The sequence below is a fragment of the Ceratotherium simum genome, chromosome 13 (assembly GCF_057802395.1).
Source record: "Ceratotherium simum simum isolate JZ-2026a chromosome 13, ASM5780239v1, whole genome shotgun sequence".
In the NCBI taxonomy this organism is placed as follows: domain Eukaryota; kingdom Metazoa; phylum Chordata; class Mammalia; order Perissodactyla; family Rhinocerotidae; genus Ceratotherium; species Ceratotherium simum.
The window spans coordinates 27,829,671-27,855,024 of NC_141912.1; the positions used below are offsets into that span (position 1 = coordinate 27,829,671).

The 25,354-nt window shown below is 40.3% G+C and overlaps 1 protein-coding gene across 11 annotated transcripts; it reads right to left on the minus strand.

Moving 5' to 3' along the window:
- Positions 1-858: 858 nt before the first annotated feature.
- ZSCAN23 (zinc finger and SCAN domain containing 23) lies at positions 859-24,455 on the minus strand. Of its 11 annotated transcripts, XR_015554040.1 has the most exons (8): positions 23,857-24,447; positions 17,738-18,225; positions 17,341-17,488; positions 16,366-16,980; positions 10,141-10,342; positions 6,927-7,442; positions 6,496-6,636; positions 859-3,105 (listed from the first exon to the last, which is right to left on the minus strand). XR_015554040.1 is itself a non-coding variant. In XM_087438203.1 (4 exons), exons 2-4 carry the CDS (start codon positions 18,146-18,148, stop codon positions 16,379-16,381), a joined length of 1,161 nt encoding a protein of 386 aa, XP_087294329.1. In that variant the 5' UTR covers positions 18,149-18,225; positions 23,857-24,447; the 3' UTR covers positions 13,008-16,378. The 11 variants fall into 11 exon arrangements, 1 of the variants encoding a protein (XP_087294329.1); XR_015554037.1 differs by lacking the exon at positions 6,496-6,636 and having other exon boundaries at positions 24,396-24,455; XR_015554041.1 differs by lacking the exon at positions 6,496-6,636 and having other exon boundaries at positions 24,350-24,455.
- Positions 24,456-25,354: the final 899 nt, after the last annotated feature.

Below are 25,354 nucleotides of genomic sequence, written 5' to 3' on the forward strand. Positions count from 1 at the left end.
CCCAGTCATGATGGATTCCCAATAAATGGCATTAGTTACAATAATACATTATGATAGAAAATTTTCTCTGATACCTGAAATTAGTTTACTCAACTCCTTTATTACTATCTGGGTGCTAGTTAAGGTATTAACAGTGAAAGCTGATCTTCCTACTCTCACAGCAATCATAAGGTCTTTCATAAAGTCTTTCATAAGTGGACCTTCTGATGTTTAGTACTGAGTGTCTACTAAACCTCTTACTACACAGATTACACTGAAAAAGTTTTTTCTTCAGTGCGTACTCAGAGACAGCAAAACAGACTCTAAATGAGAGGAGTCACTAGTCATGAGTCAGTGTACATCTAATGGAAGAATAACAGTCTGGGATACAGAGTCCCAAAATTTATTATCTTGCTGTCTAGCACTGAGTATGTTTAACTCTCAATTTCCTATTAGCAAAATGGGAATACTTGTCCTACTTCATAAGGCAACTGTGAGAATCAAAGGTATCAAATGAAAGCACTTTTTCAAGGCTGTTAGAAGTGTAAGGTGGTATAATGATGAAGAGCACATAACCTTGAGTCAGATCAGCTTCACCTCTTTACAGCTGTGTGTTACTTACCTTCTCCTGGCTTCAGTTTCAAAACCAGACTAAGGAATAAACAGACTGAAACGCCCCTGGAAGAATTTATGCTGATGACCATTTAGAGAGATGTCTGACTAGGTGATTTTGGTATCAAAGACAGATTATTTCTCCAGAGCTTCTCATTTATTATTTTCCATTTACAAAGGAATACAAATTCTGTTTATGATAACAAATGTTAATGATGAGTGTATTAGTTTTATATTGCTGAAATAAATTACTACAAACACAGTAGCTTAAAGCAACACAAATTTATTACCTTACAGTTCTGGAGTCAGAAGTCCAAAAATAGGTCGTCTTACAGGGCTAAAATCAAGATGTCCTCAGGGCATCAGGGCTGTTGTCCTTTTTTTTTTTTTTTTTGGTAGGGCAGGATTTGCCCTGAGCTACCATCTGTTGCCAATCTTCTTTTTTTCCCTCCCCAAGGCCCCAGTGCATGGTTGTACATCCAAGTTGTAAGTCCTTCTGGTTCTTCTATGTGAGCTGCCACCACAGCATGGCAACTGACAGGCTGGTGGTATGGTTCCACGTCTGGGAAATGAACCTGGGCCGCCGAAGTGGTGAGAACGCCAAACTTGAACCACTAGTCCATCAGAGCTGGCTCAGGGCTGTGGTCCTTTCTGGAGGCTATAAGAGAGAATGCTTTCTTGCCTTTCCCAGCTTCTAGAGGCTTCCTGCATTCCTTGGCTCATGACCCCCTTCCAGGAATGACATCTCTCTGACCTCTTCTTCCGTTGTCACATCTTCAGACTGGCCCTCCTGCCTGCCTCCTATAGGAACCTTGTGATTACAGTGAACCCACCTGGATAATCCAGAATAATCTTCCCACCTCAAGATCCTTAATTTAATCACTTCTGCCAAGTCCCTTTTACCATAGAAGGTAACATATTCACAGGTTCTGGGGATTAAGATGAGGATATCTTTGGGGACCATTATTCTGCCTACCAAAATGAATTATTCAGATTTCCAAGTTTAGGATAGAAACTGAAAATAGTGCTTTCAATCAGGCTTTTATGCTCTCAAAAATCCAAGAAATTGGCAATTGTCATCATTAAAAGTTGCTCTTTAGAGCTTTATATGTGGCTGGAAGCAAGGAAAACAGAAAAAAATCACTCCAAAATTGAGTTTTCACATACATATGTATGCATGGATAAATAATTATTGGATTATGAACTCCTTATAGGAAGTACCATTTTAAAAGTACCTAGCATAAAATAGGTGCTGAACAAATGCTTTTCCTGACAAAATTAAATATAACTTTGTTAACCATAACATTGTTTAGTTAAAAAATAAATTTAAAAAAATTGGCCACACAATGAATTCTCGCAGTTATCATTAAACAACTTACTTGCCTCCTCCTGAACCTAGGCTACAGAACTAGAAACAAGAGTGCAGGCTTCAGAGTCACACTGTTTTGGTTTGAATTGCAATTCATCACTTGCTATGCAGGTCATTTAACCTCTCGTTTTCTCATCTATAAAATGGGAATGACTGGATCTACCTCATAGATTCACTGTAAAGATTAAGTGAAATACATATAAAGCACTCAGTAGTGCAGACCAATGATAAGTCTTGTTACCCTTTATCATGTCCTGGCTGGTATTTCAAATACCTCACTGGCCTGAGTTGAACTTAGCGAAAAGGAAAATATTTTTTTCCCATTATAGCCCCAGGCTTACATGCTTATGGGACTTAAAAGACAGAGCATGAGAAGCTTAGTGCTTCCTTCAAGTGGTCCTTACACCAGGGAAGCTAACTCCTTCATTCTTGCAGTGAGGGAAAGTGGCTACCTAAGAGCAGGCAGATCTCTGCTGGGAGGAGGCACTGAGGCAGAGATAAGCTGGTAAGCAAGTCATTTTAACAACTCTGTTGAGCAGTCTGTATCAGCAGTTGGTAATCTCTAGGCCCAAAGGCACTAAGAGCCCATGAGCATACAAAAGTATCATGGCACTCATCTTTATACTTCCAAAATCATTGTTAATAATTACAACAGTCTTCTGGATAAAATATGCATTTTTAAAAGTAGAGTTGATAAACTGATAGCCCATGGGCAAGTCAAGTTGTCCTAAAGTTTTTTTAAAAAAAAGGGGGGGGGGAGCAAAAGACTAAAAGTAGGGAGAGTTCATATATATACGAATAAGGTTTGGAAGACGTGGCAACACTGGGCATGTGTTCCACATATAATAATCATGTAAAAGCTTTTCCACAGTTATCATATTCATAGGGTTTCTCACCAGTGTGGATATCTGATGATGAATAAGGACAGAGTTCTGAATGAAATTCATTCCACATTCATCACACTTATACTATCTCTCCGTTTGGTCATTTCTGGATAGCTTTCTAGTCTTCTCTGGTATTTCTGGACTTCTCCATAATCAAAGTTCTAAGAAATACTGCCATCAAATCTGACAGTGTTTCCCTGTTATTTCTTCAGCTTTCTTCTACTTGGAAGCACCTTCTCGTTCCCATTTTGATCAAATCTTCTGAAAGAAGAGATTAAAAATTTCAGCATAATTAATTCACTCCTTCACACATACCTTACTTGATTACATGCTCATTAAATAAGCACTTATTGGAACTACACGCTGGAAGAAAGATAACAGAACAAAATGTTTCACATAAGATAGATGTGCATTAAATTTATGACTTTTTATAGAGTGCTATCATTTTAAAAACAGAGTCGTGTGTGTATGTACACATCTGCTTATATTAAAAGAATAAATAATAAAAGGATAAACCATAAAAGTAGAGAGCAAGAAAAGGTTACCTATGGGGAAGAGAGAGAATAGAAGGAGGGAACAGGTATATAACTGAAAATATCTTACTTTGTAGATTTCACATTTAAAATTTTACATTTTACATAATTAAAAAAATGAAACATTTTAAATAAAATAAAATAAAAAAGTAATCTCTAAATATTGAAGAAGAAGAAATGAAAAAAACTGAACTTAAATGTGTCCCTGTTGGTGGCATAACCAACAATGGCATAACCACAAAAAAGAGGAATTATTTCAAATGTCCTTAATATAGTAATTTTTTTGTACATCCCCAAGGAGATATACCTTAAGGAAAAAAATGAACGGGAAAACACACACATGCTACCGTTATGCTGTTTATAGTAATCATATTTGTTGATGGTAATGCTAATATTTTTATTCTAAGGCTATTGTATATATATTGTGGGATAAAGCAAATGAGTATTTGATATTCTATCATTCCTGGTGTCTTTGAGAATTCTCCTAAAGGAGATACAGATGAAAGGTAGATTAAGACCCTGAGCTACTGAATTTAAATTGGAACTATCGGTGTGAACCCATAATACATATTTTATCTTAAATATTTTCCTAGCTCTGAGCACTGAAAAGGAACAATGTCCAACTAAGCAATGAGCACTCATAGTACCCTATTTTGGGGTTTGAAATACTATTTCCCATTAAACAGAATCAAGGGTCCTTGGAAAAATGACTAATTCTAGGAGCAGGGAAGTAAAATTATAAGATGGGCCTCATACATCTTGTCATACCAGAGAGCAAGAAAGCTATTAAAGCTGACTAGGTTCATGTCATAAATTCAGGAGTCAAACTGAAGAGGCTCCTACTGCCCAAAGATGAGACAAAGGAGCTTCAAAAGGACAGTCAATATAATGGATTGAAAAATATCAAATATGTTTAAATCCATGAATTCTTAATGATATTATTACTAATAATAACACTAGCCACTGTTGTAGAGGATGACAGCAAACTAATTCATTGTTCTGAAACTGATTTAAAAAAAAAAAAAACATGGTAGGGAGGGAGTTAAGTGATTGTCTCGTCTTTCCTATACAAACCATTGGGTAACCAAATAAGAAATCAGAGGAAATATCTCTTTATATAAATATTCCAGCTTTAATTAAGTGAAGAAAGAATGACATAATATCATCATTTTGGGATCCTCTAATGGATTACTAGATGTAGGTATTGAGGATCAAAAGCTAGTAACATCACAGAAAAAGAGACAACCAGACATTATAGGCTCCTAACAGAACACCACCTTGCCAAATTAAACTTGTCTTGCCCAAAACCCTTAAATTTGATTTTGGTCAAGCCTCTAGATTTACTACAATTTATAGAAAACAGAGAGGACAACAGAAGATGTTAACTACAGCACAAGATGCAAGCAGCAAAACCCAGAGGGTGAGAAACTCCATAAGACAAACAACCTGATTTCTTTAATAAGTGAGTTGTAAGGAGGGAGAAAAGAAGGAATGGGGACCTACATATTTAAAGAAACTTAAGAGACATATCAACCAATTGCAGTGTGTTTTCTTCTTGGGGTTTCAACTCAAATAAGCTAAAAACCAAAACAAACAAAAAAGTTTATGACATCTTTAAGACAATTGGAAATTTGATATTAAGAAATTATTGTTAATTTTTTTAGGTGTGATAACAGCATTATGGTTATGTTAAAAAAATTCATGTCTTTTAGTTATGCCTCTAAGAAGTCATCTTTTAGAGCTATATAATGAAATATTTACATCTGAAAGAATATGATACCTGAGATGTAGTTGAAAATTATATGGAGGGGCCAGCCCGGTGGCGCAGCCATTAAGTGCGCGCGCTCTGCTTTGGCGCCCCAGGGTTCGCAGGTTCAGACCCCAGGCGCATACTGACGCACCACTCGTCAAGCCATGCTGTGGCGGCGTCCAATATAAAGTAGAGGAAGATGGGCACGGATGTTAGCCCACGCTCAATCTTCCTCAGCAACAAGAGGAGGATTGGCAATGGATGTTAGCTCAGAGCCAGTCTTCCTCAAACACACACACACAAAAATTATATGGAAAAAATAATATGGGAAATGAGTAGGATTATGAATAAGACTGGCCATGGGGCCGGCCCCGTGGCTTAGCGGTTAAGTGCCCGCGCTCTGCTGCTGGCGGCCCAGGTTTGGATCCCAGGCGCGCACGGAGGCACCGCTTCTCCGGCCATGCTGAAGCCACGTCCCACATACAGCGACTAGAAGGATGTACAGCTGTGACATATAACTATCTACTGGGGCTTTGGGGGGAAAAATAAATAAATAAATAAAATTATTAAAAAAAAAAAAAAAAAAAGACTGGCCATGATTTGACAATGTTGAAGCTAGGTGACAGGTTCATTGAGATTCACTATACAATTCTATTTTTATATGGGATTATATTTTTTCATAATAAAAAGTAAAGAAAAAAGAGTTTATGTATTTTAGTTGGTAGTATTTAAAAAAAAAAAAAGAATCAATTTAAAAGCCCTCTAGGGCTAGTTAAAAAATAATTTGATACTCATACAGTGAAATGTATGTCAGCGATATGTATGTATTACACGTAATTCTCTTGGAAAGATGTCCATAATGTAATATTAAATATAAAAATAGTGGCATTTGATATGTATAGTATAATTACATTTGGGTATGAATGTGTGCTTTTCCAATAACCACACACTTACTAAATAAAGTTTTGTTTCCCACACTCATTTTTTAAAAATGTACATTTTAAAATTTCTCTATTGTATGTAACCTTGAGTAGTTTTCTATTGGCTTCAATGTAGAAAAATGTTCTCCTGCCTTTGGGATAAGAGGTCTGGGTCAGGGAAGTTGGCAGTATTAAGTTAGAATGGAGAAACCATGTGATATGAAATAGCAGAATTTTTCAACAATTTTAATGCAAAGAAGTAAAGGAAGAAAAGAATCATAATCGAGGTTAAAACAATATGCTTAAAGGAATAGGTTAAAAGTGGAACAGGCATCAGAGATCAAGTAAAAAGTAAGCAAAGATTTTAGTGATGAGGTTCACTTGGAAAACGCAAAAAAACACCCGCATTTCCTATCTTTTCGAAAACCTAGTGGAATTTCCTCCTCACCTTCTCCAGAGAAAGCTTCCAAGATTCAGAGTTGAGCTGACCCTTTACTGGCTGGAGCTGGACCCCAGGTGAGTCCTCTGCTGCTGCCAGATAAACTATTTGCCCTTGGGGCACTTCCTGTCCCTGTAGGAGGGCTACGACCTGGGGACAATTAGATACAGTTTAACCAGGGTAATATTTGCTGAGGGTTCTAAGCTTAAGATCCCAATATTAATGTGGAACACAGGACAGGAGGGCAGAAAGCAGTTTCCCTTAATCTGCAAGGACAGGGGATAAAAGGACAGAGAGGAAAATACACAGGGGAACATAACTCTCCAACACACATTAGCCATTTTCCTTTCATTGCACTTGAGAGAAGATCTCAACTCTCTTCTCTCTCTCTGAAGATAATACCTGCTTTATGATAATAGATCATTTCTTCCTTATCTCACCTTTCCTTTTGGATTCTCCAGCTTCCTCTCCAAGGGCCTCCAGTACAGTAACAGCTTCCCTCCTATACTCTGGGCTGCTCCTGCACTCAAGCCTGGAGCTCTGGGCAGGATGGTCAGGAACTGCTCCAATACCAGCAGATCCAAGATGTGTTCCTTGCTGTCTATCTCTGGTCTCAGCCACTGATGGCAAAGAGACTGGAGCTGGACTCTTGAGGCCCAAAAGAATCCTCCTAGCTTTGTCTGAAGAACTCCTGGCCAGAAGACCCAGTTCTATGCAGGCTAAATTCTTTAACTATTTGACATTCCTTCTGTTCTTCTGCAGCCCAAAAGCACTGGGCTGAATCCATTCCTGTGTGAAACAGCTCAGAAAATTGGCTCACCGCAGCAGTAGGAATGCTTCACGCTGGTGCCAAGGCATAACCCATTGTTGTTCACAGAGATCAACTCCAAACTAAGAACACATTTACTTGGAGCGAATGGCTGTGATCAAGGCAATGATCTGAAGGTAAAGAAACTCTGTAAAAGATAAAACAAGCAAAAAATGGCATAAGAATAATGGCATAAAATTAACTAAATGACAATTCAGTTACTTTGGGATTAAAGCTTTAGAAGACTATTAGCTTTTAGATCTACAAACTTCAGTGAAATACTCAGATAACGTGAAATATTCAGATAATGAAGAAAAACAATGCAAACAGCTTTGCCTGCTTATATTGCATGTCAGAGATTTAGTCAATTAACATTTATAAATCAACCTCTCTATGCCAAGATTTGCACTAGATGCTTTCAAAGGCGTTTTTGGTGTTAGAAAAGAATAGTGTGCATGGTAGTCGAGGAGTCCCACATTTGAGTCATGGGTCCCAAGTCAACTAACCCAAGCCCCCTTGGTGCACAAACCCAGTGCGTATTATTCAGTCCTTTTCTTACCAGATGCCCCTACAGCACCTAACACTGCTAAGCACTCCCTGTCTTCTAACGAACACTACACTCCTCTGGCTGTTTTTCCATGAGTCAGTTTTTGAAAAGTGCTTAGACCAAATAAATATATGTCTCGGGGCTGGCCTTGTGGCCTAGCGGGTTAAGTGCGCGCACTCCGCTGCTGCCGCCTGAGGGTTCGCAAGTTCGGATCCCCAGTGAGCATCGATGCACCACTTGTCAAGCCATGCTGTGGTGGCGTTCCATATAAAGCAGAGGAAGATGGGCACGGATGTTAGCCCAGGGCCAATCTTCCTCAGCAAAAAGAGGAGGATTGGCATTGGATGTTAGCTTGGGGCTGATCTTCCTCACATACACATACTAACTAACTAACTAACTGAAAAATAAATAAATGTCTCTAATGGCTCCTTCTTACATCTACTTGATGGTTCTTCTTCTGCCTGCCAAGAAATGGTCTGGTTACCCTAACTTGAGATTCAGCCTTCTCATTCCACATTGATTCTCGGCAATCTCATCCATTCTATAGCATCAGTTGTCACCTGAGAACTCCTAAATCTGATCCCCATCTTCCTTATCTCTTATCTCAATCTTGCTTTGGAGCTCCAGACCATTATAATCCAATGGTATATTAGACCCTTCCACTTATATGTCTTACGATCATCTTCTACTCAACACCACCGAAAATTAACTCATCATTTCCCCCTCATAACCAATGCCTCTTCCAACCAATATTACCCATTTCTTTTAAAATGGTACCACAGGGGCCGGCTCCGTGGCTTAGTGGTTAAGTGCGCGCACGCTGATGCTGGCGGCCCGGGTTCGGATCCCGGGCACGCCCCAAGGCACCACTTCTCCGTTCAACCCGAGGCCGAGTCCCACGTACTGCAACTAGAAGGATGTGAACCTATGACATACAACTATCTACTGGGGCTTTGGGGGGAAAAAAATGAATAAATAAAATCTTTAAAAAAAAAAAAATAAAAAAAAAAAAAATAAATAAAATGGTACCACATTCACCTAATCACCCAATCCAAAGCTTGCCTAATTATCCCTGACTACATTTATTAAACAACAAAAAACACTTATGTAGTACTTAGTATGTGCCAGGCATTGCACTCAGCACTTTTTTTTTTTTTTATATCTTTCTTCCTTTCATCCATCTAATTAGTCATCAAGTCTAGTTAAATCTACCCTTTTAACATAGTTCCATTCCATCCCCTCTTCATTTCCATAGCCACAGCCTTACTTTCACCAGCTTACAGTATTGGTTCTTTCTTTGACAACTACAAGTCTCTTGTCTCTCTTGCTTCCAGTCTTGCCCCCTTCCAATTCATTCACCACAGTGCTTTTTGAATACTTCTAGAAGGCTAGTAAGATTATGTTACTCCCCTGCTTAAATCCAGACAGAGACTCTCTGCTCTGTAGAGTATACCTTCCTGTCTTCTGTGCAATGCCACAGTTCACTGGGTGCCTCAAATGACTTACAGCAGTCCCAGAATATTGATCTCCTCAGCTCCTGAAGTGGCTAGGCAGATCTGGGATAGCCAAAGCCCTTGGCCTGGTCTCTTCTGCAAAGCAGCATACACACATTTTGTCTTTGAGCCATTACATTAAAAAGATGAGGAAGCACACTTGCCCTATAAAGTCTAAATTCCTTGCCATATCCCAATTACTAACTACTTTTCCTCTTTGCCCCAGCTCCACTACACCTACCTTCATCTACTTGTAGTTTTCCAAAATGTCACATACTGTACCTATCCCCCAAGGTCCATTTCCTCTTTGCTAACCAATTTCTGTTAGTTGACAAACGCAGCTCTGCTATTGCCAACTCAGGGAGGTTATCTTTAACTCTCCACTCCCCACCTCAAAGGCCCTTCTATGTATGACGTTATTTTCCTCAAGGCACTTATCACATTATATGGTAATTGTTTATCGATCTTTCTCATGACACTCTAAGATAGAGAATGCCTTTTTTATCTGGTTTATTCACATTTTTATGAGAGAGCCTGGCACATATTTGGCACTCAATAAATGTTTGCTTGATGAATGTGCTAACTTCTGAATCAGTTTTCCTAGCCATAGAAATTCACGCAGCACTTCCCTTTGTTTTGCAAAAACGTGAGGATCACTTGATGGTAAAGCACTTTTTAAAAGTACTAAGCCTTTATAGAACAAGTATGCAATATCATGACCATTATTATAGGGGATTTTAACTAAAAACTGAAAAACTGCTCAGGTAAAACGGCCGTAGAACTCAGGAAAGGTGTAAAAAAATCACCTTTTAGCCTTAAGGATCCGTCCGCTGACGGACCCCGGTAAATCTGTGTCCCCATCTGAGAAGCGAATGGTCCGCACAGACCCAGCTCTGTATAACACTTGTGTCCAGTTCCCTGCATCTCCAAAACGTCCGGAAGCGCCGACACGGAAAAGGGAATCGGATCCTGAGGGATCTATGTAAGAGAGAGAAATCCGAGGCAGGCCTGCGAAAAGGGGGAAACACCTCCAAGTCGCGAAATTTCTGCGGAGGTATAGAGCATACTGCCTGCGGAAAGACAGCCAGCCAGCCAGCCAGCCAGCCAGACAGCCAGACAGCCAGCCAGCCAGCCAGCTTCCCACCCACACCCACTCAGTATGTATATAAGGGGTACTGAGGGTAAGAGAAGACTTGCGCCACAGCTCGCACCAGAGACCGGAAATACGTCACAAGCTCGACCGCGTCTAGGCCGGCTCCTCAGCCGCCTCTCTAGGACACTTGGCGGACCCGTCATCTCAGTGGTTGGTCTGCGCCCACCACCTGACCAGCCTTCGAGTGGTGAGAGGCTTCCATCGAACAGCTTAGGCAGGCAGGTCCACCAGAGCTCGTAATCTCTGGTGTCCAGCAGCCCCTCAGTCTGAGCTAATCTCTCTCTACCCCGCTGAGGACACCTGGCCGCTCTTACTGGATCCTGCGGAGCCCTACGTTCCCTCGTCCTGCGAGGCCCCAGCCCTCAGGGCCCCTGTCCCGTAGCGTCCCTTAAGATACCGACTGTCCAGTTACCTTCACTCTGGCCCCAGGGTAAGCAACAGTGATCTACACCCACCTGAGGAGAGCAGCAACAAGAGGGGCAGGTGTTGGCTTGCTCTCCCCTGTTTTAAATCTTTGTTTAAACAACTCAGGTCCCTCTGAGTAACCTAACTACTAGCAAGTTTGGGGTTTATAGATCCCTAACTGTGCTGAATTAGCAGAAAGCTGAGAGACAGCAGTGGTAGTGATGGGAGGTCACCCCAACACACACACCACCCGACTCTGAACGATCTTGAGGCAACAGTGGAATACGGAGGCAGGGTCAGTTGTAGCAATCTTTGGTACCTTGTGGTGGTAAGAGGGCTCTGGCTCCACAGCCAATGAATTGTGTGCATTAAATGTAATAATTAATGAAACTATTTGGCACAATGTCTGGCCCCCATGCATCCTAGGTACTTGCTTAAAATGGCTCACCCTCTGCCTTATCCCTACAAGCTTCTGACCCAGTGCCCTATCTTTCCACTTTTCCTCTACAAGTTAAGGCCGAACACCCTATACAACTCCATCGGTCCTTATACCACTGAAATGCTCCTGAGTTTCCAAGACGTCCTCCATCTTGTCTGGTAAACCATTCTTGCAATAGGTTCATCTTAGGTAACTAGATATTTTAACATTGGGTTTTTTTTTTGGGGGGGGGTGTCTCTTTGTTGGTTTTGTTTTTTGTAGATGTCCCACCCTTTCTTACTTGATAGATCTGTTAATGGGGATTATTATAAACCAGGCAGGTGGTGGCTACCTTGGTCTAGGTGCCTACACCTAAATCTCCAACAGCCTCCTTCATGTATGTTCTGCCTAGCTTTCATGAGAGAACACTGTATTCTTTCTGATTCTCTGTCTCATCTTCTATCCCCTCAGCTGGAAGAGTCATGAGTAGGGAGACCATACATCCTGATTTATCCCTATTGTCTGGGTGTAATTACTAACAGCACTCCGTTTCAGTCTCAAAAGTGTCCCAGATTGGGGAATAAATTATATAGTTACCTATAGTCTGAGAACCACTAATATGTTAGCTAAAATACAGATTCCCAGGCCCTGCCCTCAGAAACTGATTCAGTTAGTCTGGGGCCCAGGAAACTGTGCTTCAGACAAACAGCCCAGGTGATTCTGACAGAGGTATACATTGTGAAACAGTGGTTTCATCATAAGCTGAGGCAGTTGGCATGGAAAACTAGGTGTGGGTCCCAAGAGACCTAAAAAAAAAAGTCACACAGTGATTTATAGACAGTGATTTTCTCCCTATTCTCCTTTTTATGGAAAGTACTAAAACAAGTTAGGACTAAAGAGTAGTGAGATTATTTTCACTGCTTAAGACATCTGTACCTAAGACAGTCGGACCAACTGAGAGACAGATTTCTAATAAGTATTAGAAGATGAAGCACATTTCTTGGTAACACTATTTCTGCACCTATCTTTTTATTTTTCCCTCTCTTTGGTCACCATTTGTTGGACTAATCCAGAGCTCTAGCATCTAATTTTACCTTCTGTCTGATTCTTTTTTATGTTCTCACATTTTGTTCTTCCATCCCATTTTGTTGTCATTGTATGTAGATGCCTGGTACGTGTCTCAGGGCTCCAAGTCTAAGTGTCTATGAAACTACATATAATTCACAATGATTTTTGCTCATACTTTTGGTTTTAAAATTTTTAATGTGATTAAACAATAGAAAGATCACTACAAATGCTTAACCATTTGGGCTTCACTTTTCTCGTGAAGGTATAAAATGGGCTAAACTCCAAAATCTCTTTTTAAAGCTAATACTGTCTGATTCTACGTTAAAAAGCTCCTATAGCATAACAAAATACTTTCACTGATTTCACACTGATTACCAAACAAAGACTAAACTCATTAAGAGAGTGTTCACGGCCCTCTCAATCCGACGCCCACCTACCACCTTCCACTCCTAGGAACTCCATGATCCAGCCAAACTGGAAAACTCCTGGCTCTTGAGTATATTTTAGATGGGCCTTGCCTCACTCTGTTCTCTCTGCCTAGAACACTTTCCTCTATCCTCCATCTCCCTCTGCAGAAAATCTACTTTTCTCTCAATTACCAACTCAACATTTAACCAATGACACATGTATACTGGTATATATTTTATATTTCAAAATTCCTCCACAGAAAATATTTCATATTTTATAATAATTTTGACTTTACATATACTTTTATATTAAAATCACCTCAGAGATAATTTTTGTCTTATTGGAAAAATATAAAACAATTTTCCACTGTAAATTATAATTACTTTTTAAAGGGCAAGTATTGTCAGATATAGAAAATACGAGTCATTTCCAAATACAAAATATGGACAGAGACTTGATTCTCCTGGAGTCCTGACCTTCAAATCAAATTACAGTGAAAGAGTGTCTTCAAGGCTCTATCTACAGCTCTAGGCAGGTTTTGGTTGCAAGATGCTGAGCCATTTCTTGATGTACAGTGTCCACTCTCCTAACGGTGCTAAAAGGGGTGCTGGACTATCCTCAACAACCAATAAGGTTATTTAATTGGATTTGAATCAATATTTCTTACACCTTGCTCAACCATAAAACACTGACTATTCTGCTCTTTCAGATTGGACTCTTCAAGGGGATAAGGACTTGTCTAGGAACACCTGAAAGGAGATCAAGGCCAGAGACTTCATGGGTTGAATAAAGGAGCCAAGGTGGAAAAAGAGAAGAGAGGAGTGAGAGAAAGTTAGAAATGTGAAAGAGAGACAGCTAAGGATTTCTGGCTGGGAAGACTAGAATAATCACAGAAGCAGCAAAGGTCTACATGCCATTGTCTATAAGTCGTCAACTATTATTTTTCAACTAATGAGCAATGTGCATCCTAGATAAAAGAATTAGCACAATTAGTATCAGAAAACAAGAAAAGTTAGTTTGGTGAACTGTCAGTCATTTTAATCATGTTAACCATCATTACATTCTAATGGTACATCTGTCTCTACAATACATATAATGCCTTTTATATCTTTATGTTTTATCAGTTGTTGAGAAAAATGAGAATTTTTGAGACGCTGTAAAAAAAAATAAGCACAAAACAAACATCCAACCTTCAATTGCAGGTATAAAAACTCAGTCCGTTAGAAATACATCCTTTAAAATCCTGATCTGTTCATATTTTAAATCTTTTAAGAGCTGATATAATGGAATTATCCAAACATGCTGCTTAAGCATATGGAGAGGCATGTAAGATACTTATGAACTCAGATTATGACAGTATATATATTATATAACTATATGGAATATATATTTACTTGAGAGTTGATTTTATTTCAAATTTGTCTACTACATTTTCTTTAACATCACTCTAAAATCCATATGTATTTCTCTCGGAAATAACCTCAAGACACAATAAAATATACTCTTGAGGAAATTTAAGATTGTTGATAATACCTACAATTAGCCACAGTAGTGACACAAATAGTTTGAAACATTAGGTCTAAGAATATATAATAGAACCAAATACATGAAACTGAAAAACAACACCCTTCACTTTTCCATTTCTCTATAGAAGAATTATGTGCAATTCTATTTGCCTAAACCCTGTTTCCTAGCTCATGTGGAAGTTGTTAGCTTTTAAATAGAACAAGCTTGACTTGGACTAAATTGGGGAGAAGAATGAAACACAATATATAACATATTAAAATAGTGATTTTTCATCTGTAGGAGTACGTTAAACTATGGAGCACCAAGAAATGAAATATTATCCACTTGTAAACAGAATGAGGAAACTCTGTTATGATATAGAAATCTCTAAAGATTATACTGTTTCATGAAAACAGCAAGGTGTAGAAGAGTGTAAATAGTATGCCATCTTTCTGTGTAATGGAGGAATTAAGATTATATAGTCATATTTTCTTTTATTTACATAAAGAAACACTGAAAGATACATAAGAAACTAGTAAAATGGCTATCTGTAAGAGGAAAGATAGGAATCTTTCTTTATGTTGTTTTGAATTATCTTCTTTAAAAAGTTCCTCTAAGTAAATTAAATTTTAAAAGTTAAAAATAAATGAGCACTACAAAAATAAATAAAATGCCTCAAATGAAGGAGAAGTGGGAGGAGTCTTTCCTGGAACTCCACTGTAAATTAAATGGAGGAGTTTTGCATTTACTGAAACATATAGATGGGAGGGTTTGTTGATCTAAAAAGTCAAACCTCAATGACTTATAAATCCTGTAAGTTGCATATACTTGTAATTTCTATTTAGTGATATAATGTGTCCAGTGGCTTAGTAGAAAGCCCATTGCACTAGGAATGAGACAGGATTCTAGTTCCAGCTCTATTAACTAGCTGTATGATCTTACACGGTTACTCCCCAGAGCTCTGTTGCCCTATGTGTCAAATAAGAATGTGCAGGGTGATCTCTGAGGTCTCTTACACTGTTTCTGTCAATCTTAAGTTACTTGCTGTATATTTGGTATTCCAGTCCAGATTATCATCACCATAGATTTTCCATTTCTTTGTCTCCTGGGCTTAGAATAAAGCCTGGTAAACATTCACTCAATCAATGTCAAGGGAAAGAAATTTTTGTATTTATGACCTTGGTGGTAATCACTAGGTAATGCTGAGAAGTGTGGAGGTTATAAAAGCAATCAACATGGAAGATTGATCAGACTTTTCTCTCTACTTTTGTGTATGTTTGAAATTTTCCTTAACAAAAGGTTAAATAAGAAAAAAAGCAAAAACCGAAATGTCACAGGAAAAATGCAAAGAGGCCTACATTTTTATAACAAAGATCTGAAGGGAGATACCAGATTTTTAGCTAAATTTCTTGGTCTTTGCACAAAATTCATGAGCAATATCTGTTATGACTAGCCTCTGAGCTACCAGTAACATTTGGTTGCTTCCATTCCTTGGTTCCTAACTGAAGGCTGAGTTACTAAAACTCTATAAGGAGAAGCCTTTTGTACATTTATGGGAGGATTCATCTGCCCCCTTTTGTAGGTTAAAAAGCAAATTATCGTATCTTATGAGAAAGGAAAATAGTCAAGTAGTTTACATTACAGATTTTACTGCAATTATTTTTAAATCAATTTTTAAATACTCAGTGAACTACCTTTGACATTATTTTGTATTCAGGCTGCATACAATTTTCTAAAACTTTTTAAAAAAGTTTTTAAAAACTAGAATGAAGTTTTCCTGAAGTATACCTACAAAACTTTTGCACAGGTGTCTGTGAGACTATGTCGATGAAATCGACACAACAATATTCAGTATTGCAAAGTCGTGGATGTCACTGACCACAGAGAACTCAACAGATGTATTTAAGATATTATTATGTTTCTCTCAGCATAAAAATAAGGACATTTTCACTGGCTTTCCTTGGAGCTTCCTATACTAGAGGATTAAACTATTTTTCTTCTTCCAGGGACAAAGTAAGAACCAGGACCATTGCTATTTTGCCTAGTGGTTGACGGCAGGAAATTTTGCCCTACCTGTTCCAAGGAGCTAGCTGGATTCAGCCACAGCGTGGACTTTCCGATGCTGGATGAGGTTGCAATGGTAAATGAAGTTCTTGCCACATTCTTCACATTCATAAGGTCTTTCTCCAGTGTGAATTCTCTGATGCTTAATGAGGACAGAACGTCGACTAAAGCTCTTACTGCACTGATTGCACTGGTAAGGTTTTTCCCCAGTGTGGATCCTGAGGTGATGGAACAGCCCGGCATTCTGGCTGAAGGCTTTACCACAAACGCCGCACTGGTAGCGCTTCTCCCCAGTGTGGAGTCTCTGGTGCTGGAACAGGCCTGACCGCTGGCTGAAGGCCCGCCCACACTCCTCACACTCATAGGGCTTCTCGCCTGTGTGCGTTCTCTGGTGCTCGATAAGGATGGAATTCTGGGTGAAGCTTTTTCCACATTCACCACAGATATAGGGTCTCTCCACCGAAGAGCTTACCCGTTGCCTTTCCAATCTGCCCTCATGGTCACATTCAGGCATCTGAATAATGTCACCATTCAGTTTTCCAGGTACTTCCACAAGAGATTTAATTTTTTCAGAAAGCTCCCTCTTTGAGGCTAACTCCACATTCCAAGTCCCAGCCTTATTATCTGAAATAATAAAAGGATCACAGGAATATATATTTCCAAAGATAAAAGACAAAAAGTGGCCAAGAGAGTGGGTGGAAGGGGATAAGTAACCACATTTTCTGTGTACTTTCCCACTATAAACAAGAATGCCTGGACCTCAGGGAGAAGATGCACTGTATTGTACCTGCTTGTTTACTGTCTGCCTCTCCTCTCCCACCAGACTGTAAACTTCCTGAGGGAAGGGACCATGTCTACCTTGCTCATCACTGTATCCCTAGTACCAAGCACAGTGCCTGGCACACAGCAGACACTAAAAAAATTATTGAATTGATGAACATTCAGGGAATGACATAGGCTTCCTGAGGAAATCCTAATCCTCACCAATCTCCTGAACCGGGCACACGTCTTGGAAGTTACACTGATGCTGTTCTTCTGAGGTTTGGAGCTGGCCACTTGATGACTCCTGGGCTGCTCCTGGAGTTGCTTTCTCCTTCACAAGCTCTTCCTGTTCATAATCGTGGGCTGGGACCTGGTGGAAATTAAGAACAGTTGGGAACCAAATATCAGAGAAGACATTACAAGGGCTTTCTCAGGGCCATTGGATAGGAAAAGAAGGACCAAGAAGCTGGCAAAGAAAAAAAAAGGCAGAGAGATTAAGAGCCTCCTACAGATCAAGTCAGGCATAAAGAAATCCTCCTTCTCCTCCTCTTCCTCTTGTGGCACTCAAACCCCATACTTGATCATACAGGTACAAATCCCTGTTCTCCCATCTTCCCACCTGCTCTCCTGGTTCATCCAGCTCTCTCTCCAAATTCTCCAGCACAGTTACCACCTCCTCTCCACTCACTGGGCGGTGCTCTCTCACCCAGGCCTGGAGCTCCTCGGGCAGGATGGTCAGGAACTGCTCCAGCACCAGCAGCTCCAGGATCTGCTCTTTGGTGTGCACCTCTGGTCTCAGCCACTGATGGCAGAGCTCCTGGAGTCTTCGAAGAGCCTCTCGGGGCCCAGGTGTCTCCTGATAGCAGAACTGCCTGAAGCGTCTACGAAAGATCTCTCTGGTATGAGGGTTGTTATCTCTTGATAGGCCAGACTCTTGCCCACAGGCATAGTCCCTCTCTTCCTTTTTTACTTTCACTGCCATAAGTACCTCTTGCATCTCTGGAGTCTGAAGGGCCAAGGCTGTGGCCATTTAAGGCTTAACTATTCAAAAAAAGAATCTATTCTTGATAATTCCCCCTTGATCTGTTCTTCTGGAAATCCCAAAACCTAAAAAATAATTTGCAGAGAAAAAAATATTAAAATGAGAAAATATTTTCTGTTGGCAGGCACTGGGAGTATTTATACCAAAATCAATCACTTTGTCTAATGAGAAACATGAATGCATGATTAATGATAAGGACCACGCAAATACTTATGCAGATAATATAGGAATGAAAACAAAAACAAAACAAACCCACCCACCCACTGAAAGTTTTATTGAAGGAAGGGACCATTTGATCATCCCCAATGAATCCACTCAAATAAATCAGCTTGAATATACTGGGTTTCCAACTGAATGGCAAGATACTGGACTCAGAGTAAGTTTTTAGTTGAATGGAGGTAAACAAGCACTTTGGGCCCAAGTGGTCACAGATGACACTAAGAGTCAAGGAGAAAAGGGAAAGAAAATAGAGGAGGGAGGGAAAGTAAAGAAGATAAAAAGACAGAATGAGGAGCAAAAGAAATGTATTTGGAGGAGAGGCAGAGTCCCTCCAGTCAGGTGAAGTGTGGAGGAAAGAGATCTATGTTTGGAGTGGAGAAGATCTGGTCTTACGACTGATCCTCCAGGTACTCCCTGCATAGTCTTGGGCTTCACATTTTGAGCCTTAGTTTACTCAATCTGTAAAATAGGAATCCTAAAACCAACCTTGCCTATCTTTCTAGGTTGATATAGAGATAAAATAAGACCATGGATAAAGAGCACAAAGAAGGTGGCAGCTTGGTAAACTCTAAAGTATTATAAATTACCACCATTGTTATTTTTCTTATAAATTTTATTGAAAGATTAAATGAATATCCTAGTGATCTAAACACTGCGGCAAACAAAATCAGAAAGTAGTCACCTAGAGTGGTCTTGGCTCAGAGATATTAAAGTGAAGGAAATATTAGTTCTAATATTTTAAAACAGGGGTACAGTTTGAGCTCTTTTTTGCCCTTAATTTCTTGGAAAGTGTTTCTCTTTGAAGCTCCTTGAGGATGAAGAGTGGGCAACTGTATGTAAAATGAGTGCTAATAAAGAGACAAATGTTTATGACCACTTAAAGCTTATGAACAATCTTAACCAGGATAGTAATTAATGAGGGCAATTTTCTAAAAGAAAAATAATTATGTGACCTAGTGATTTCCAAACACCATTTTTGGGCAGAGGCTTTCAAACTTTTTTGACCAGGACTCTGAGTAAGAAATTTTTTATATTGTGACCCAGAACACACATACATGTGCATATGAATGTTTGTGCATGTGTGAGATACACACCCACTCACACACAAATAACTGAATAATTTTACAAAATACTGTGTATCCTTACCTTATGAGATATACATATATTTTCTTTTGAGGAAGATTAGCCCTGAGCTAACATCTGTTGCCAATCCTTCTCTTTTTTGCTGAGGAAGATTGGCCCTGGGCTAACATCTGTGCCCATCTTTCTCTACTTTATATGGGATGCTGCCACAGCATGGCTTGATAAGCGGTGCATAGGTCTGTGCCCAGGATCTGGGCCTGTGAACCCCAGGCCACTGAAGCCGAGTGTGCGAACTTAACCACTATGCCACCGGGCCGGCCTGTATGTTATTATTTTTATTTTTTATTTTTTTGTGAGTAAGATCAGCCCTGAGCTAACATCCATGCCAATCCTCCTCTTTTTTTGCTGAGGAAGACTGGCCCTGGGCTAACATCCATGCCCATTTTCCTCCACTTTATATGGGACACCGCCACAGCATGGCCTGACAAGCGGTGCATCAGTGCACACCTGGGATCCAAACCGGGGCCGCTAGCAGTGGAGCGCGAGCACTTAACGGCTATGCCACGGGGCCAGCCCCTATGTTATTATTTTTTAAATCCTATTTCATAAAAAAACAAACAAACCCTGGTCACTGCCCATTACATAGATTTCATGACCCATATATGGGTCATGACCTATAGTTTAAAAATGTTTTTGTTTTGATTTTAAGTAAAATTATTGTTAATTCACTGTAAAAATAACTCTACACTGTTTTTAGGTATTGGCATGCATTGCAAAATTTAAAAAACTAAGGATAAGGTATTTACATTACAAGTGGACACTGATCACACTACAACTAAAAGAAAAGTTATTAAACTCATATTGCCATTATTGGTTATAGTTATCAAAGAGAAAAAAACCACTGGTGTGGGATAGCATCCTTCTGGATAACCTGCAAACATAATCCTCTTAACAAATTTCTAACGTCTTGGGCTTAGTTGACTTCTATAGACCACCCCAGGAAGAGTGGAGAGAGTTTTTACTCAAAAGACAGGATCCCTGAGTTTGTGTTTTTCCCCCAAGTTTTCTTGGTACTGACTCACCACCACTGTGACCACCACATTATCTTTTTCTGTCAAAACTTTTCATACACCACTCACTCATTCAGCAAATATTTTGGGTACTGTTCTAGGCACTGGGGACAAGCTACAAACGAAAGAAAGTCCCTAGTCTGATGGAATTTACATTCTAATAACAATATTAATAATAACTGACATTTAAAGTGCTTTTAATATACCAGACACTGTTCTAGATGCTTTACATACATTAATTCATTTAATCTTCAAAACAACTATGAGTAAGGTACTATTATTACCCCCATATTACAGATGAGAAAACTGAGATACAAAGAGTTTAAGTCATTTGCCCAGGGTTTCATAGGTAGCAAATGGTGAAGCTGCAATTCAAACCCAGGAAATCTAACTTCAGAATTCATAGTCTCGGGCTGGCCCTGTGGCGTAGCGGTTAAGTGCTCGCACTCCGCTGCTGGCGGCCTGGGTTCAGATCCCGGGCGTGCACTGAGGCGCTGCCTGTCAGGCCATGCTGTGGCGGCGTCCCGTATAAAGCAGAGGAAGATGGACACAGATGTTAGCTCAGGGCTAGTCTTCCTCAGGAAAAAGAGGAGGATTGGCATAGATGTTAGCTCGAAGCTGATCTTCCTCACCAAAAAAAAAAAAAAAAAAAAGAATTCATAGTCTCAACCACTATACCACTATCTCTCCTCTATGTGGGGGGAAGAAGGGGACAAGATAAAGAAAGGGGGCCATAAGGGACAGACAGTAAATATATGTCAAATGGTGATAAGTGCTATAGAGAAAAATAAAGGTACAGGAGATAGGGAGTAAGGGGGAAGAGAGGTTTCTATTTTATGTGGGGTAGTCAGGGAAGGCCTTGTTGATAAGGTGATATTTGAGCAGAGACATGAAGGAATTGAGGAGCAAGTCACATGACTATCTGGAGAAAGACTATTCCATGCAAAGGGAACATGGAGTGCCTGGAGGCAGGAGCATGCCTGGATCCTTCAAGAACAGCTAGTTGAACAACATGGCTGGAACAGAGAAAGCAAAAGGGACGGTAACAGGAGATGAAGTCAGGGTGGGAAGAGATTATGAAAAGCCATCGTAAGGGCTCTGCCTTGTACTCAAGAGATGTGGGAAGCCATCAGAGGTTTTTAGCAGGGGGTAACAAAATTTTACTCACATTTCATATAAAATCATAACTGGCTGCTATGACAATAGATCATGGGGAAAAGTAGAAGCAGGCAGGGAAGCTGTGGCAATCTAGGGGAGAAATGATGGTGGCTTGAACTACGGTCTGCTGAGTTCATTCTACGGTGAGAAAGTTTTGGGGTACAGATATCAAAAAGGTAAATTAAGAATATGTGCTCTCACGTTACTCAGTTAACCTAGCATGGGTTCAAAGGATTAAACAACCACTCACGCTCTCTTGTTTTCTTAACCTTCTAGGCCCCTGAAAAATGTCTTTTTCCTATTTGATGCCCACCCACCTTGGTTTCAAGTCAAAGTTTTTCTTTTCACAGACACAACAGCTGAAGCTTTGAGTTCTGCCCACAGAAAATCATTTCTGGTATGTGGTATTTCAGATCTTTACCCAGTTTCACTGACATCAATTCCCCTCTATTCTCCATATATCCTAGGTTCCCTTTTGCTTTCCCTCTCTTGATTTTGCTTTTATCTGGTGGCCTGAATACCCAGGTCTTCACACCAGCACAACTTAGTTCTTCTTTGAACCCAGCGTCTCTAAAAGGCTTCCCAAGTTTTTTATAATCCTGCTCTCCTGGTCACAAGCATAGTTATTAATCTCCCCCATTGTATATGCCAGGTATATAATTAGCATAATAATCTCTCTCACCTTAAAGAAATACATCTGCATTTTAAAGCTGGTTTCTCCTAGAGCATCGGCATGCTCAACACCCCTAAATCTACCATCATTCTCTTGGAAGGATGCTCTTTACCAAGGATATGCATGTAGGTGAAGACTAAGCAGCACACCATGCAAATGTGCCTTTATCATAATACATCCCCCGACTCTCACCCCTGCTGTTACCATCTATGGCTCCCCACTACTTATTGGATGAATTCCCAAACTCTCAAGCCAATCAGACCTCTAGCTTCCATTGTCTGATCCCACTCTTGCTTCTATTTCACATGCAAAAACTGCCAGATCCACCTAGGCTTTTCTTCTCACTACTTTTTAATCAGGCTTTTCTCATTCCTGTTCCATGTCCTTGGTTGCCTTCTGCACTTATTCAAACCCTACCCAATCTCTGCAGCTTGATTCTCATCTCACGTCCCCTGTGAAGTCTTCCTCATCCACTCCAGTCCACCCTCTTCCTCCTTCCAGCTCTTATATCATGAGCCCCAACTTTTACTCTCAGCCACACTCTATCTTGCAGTTACTTCTCTCCTTTTAAAAAAAATCCAAAAAGTACAGAAGAATATAGAATTCCCTCACCAAGTTCCACTCCTCAGAAACAGACACTGTCAAAGATTGGAATGTATCCTTTCAGACATTGTCTATGCATCTGCAATCTCACACACACACACATACACACACACACACAGACATGACAGAGCCAATATTTTTGCTATTTATCTGAGACAAGTAGAAAGTAGCACAAGGTAGCAGAGAACATAAGCAGATCTGGGTGGGAAATGTGATCTTGGGCAAGTTACCTAATTGATTTTTCTGAGCCTCAGTCTCCTCATGTATGAAATGAGAACAAGTACCTTGCAAAGTTTTTGAGAGTATTAAATGAGATAATGCATAGAAAGTGGTTTTGCACAAAGCCTGGCATATAATAAACATGCAAATTAACCACATTTTAATGAGATAATGTACAATTTTTAGTACAAAGCTGGCTTAATCAATAGCTGCTACTTACCCTTGCGGCCAGGACTGTAATGTTTTCTATTGCCCAAAGCACTACCAATGCGTGAGTGGGTGGGGAAAAACATGGGCACACACCAATAAACTGGCTGTTTCATCAGCTTTGCAGACACACTCAGCCACACATGCCTTCAGGTGTATACTTCTCTCTAATCTTAAATCCTAACTAGAAGCCCAGGACTACTGAGGTCCAAAAGGGGAAGGACCAGATTCAAATGAGAGAAGTAACTTCCTGGGTTGTGGCTGTGCAGCTAATACAGAAAAAGAACAGAGTCAGCATAGAAAAGGGTTTAAGAAAATGGACTCGGGCCAGACTGCCTAGATTTGAGCCCTGACTACATCCCTTATCAGCTCTATGATCCTGGGCAAGTTACTTAACCTCATTTTCTTCCTGGATGTTAAAAAAAGGGGCGAGAGGGCAGAGGTTACATAATAACAATGCTTACCTCATAGAGTTAATGAGAAGTAAATAAGTTAATATCTGGAAAGTGCTTTGAACAGTGCCTGGCTGGCACATAAGTGCTATTTAAATACTCAAAAAAAACCAACCCCAACAGATGACAAGAGCCTTTACACTATGTGAATCAGACTGAGGCTCTGGCATATTATAAAACTATCCTTGCTCATCGTTTACAATGTCTCCAGTAGAGAATAACACATGTCGGAAAATACACACATTCCTTGATATCCGACTCTATTCTTATCCTAAAATGCGGAGAGGAAGAGTTCAGCGGGGCACCGGTAGTAGGGCAGAGTGGCTGAGGAGCTCAGGTACAGACGAAGGGGTTGGGGGTGGGGCAAGGAGGCTGACTTGTACTTAAAAGGCCCTTCTAGATTCCGGGGCAGCCTCCTCTGCCCCTCACCTGTCCGGCCAAGCTCTGGCCAAGAAGCCCCCGTTGCCTCCTCCCCACACCCAGTCCGGGGTCGCAGCACACAGACCGGCCCTTTCGGAGGCCCTCGACGGCATCCCGACTCCGACGCTCACCGGGCATCCACGGGAGGAGAGGCCACCCAGCCCAGAACGCACCACCTCTGAGTCCTTGACAATCTCAGCCCAAAGACAAACTACAAAGGCCGGAAGTGCGTCACACCCGCTGATCTCCAGGATAACAGCTGTTCCCCGCGTTCCTTCTAGGAAGCCCGGGGGTTTCCACACCTCTGTGGTCTCCTCGCTGAATCCCCCTCTAGGCGTTAGGGAGGCGCTAGGTGGCATATTCTCTTCCAGGGGGCCAATATAATAACAACTAACATACTGTTTTACACAGCACTGTGAGTTAGGGATGGTACAGTTATCCCATTTAACACATGAGGAAATTGAGGCACTTTCCTTCAGCCACATTTATTAGTTGATATTTCCTGCAAAGAAACAGTTTTTGTGCACTTTACTTTCTCGAACAAGGTATTCCAGGCTCATTTTACACTTTCCCTGCCCTAGACCTGGAATCCACCATTGTTCCCTGAAGCTATAGTTCCTTTTACTGGAGAATGATATATAGAAGCCAAGATCTGGGTTTGGGGCAATAGATAGGCTCAGGGCTACTGGGATGTAACATTGCTTCTAGGCCCTATCAGTGGACCTAAGAGCTGGAATATATGTATGATCAGGATTTTATAGGATATCTCCAACTCAAATACAACTCCACAGAATTTTTTTCATTTTCACTATTGTACATGTGTTTTTCCTTTCTCCCGCAGTGAAAACTCTGGTTCCCAACAGCATCAATATGTTTACTCAATGTTTTCTATCTTACAATAATAACAAAATACTTTCAGAATTGTAATAACTATCACCAGCAACACACCTACTATATAGAGTTCAAAAGTTCTTTGCTTTATTTTTTCTTGAATTGTATCCCTTAAAGGAGTCTGGTCAGAGTACTGCATACATACCTTATTTGAATTCTTTCTCTGTATAGTTATGTTACAAACTTGATATACAGTTAA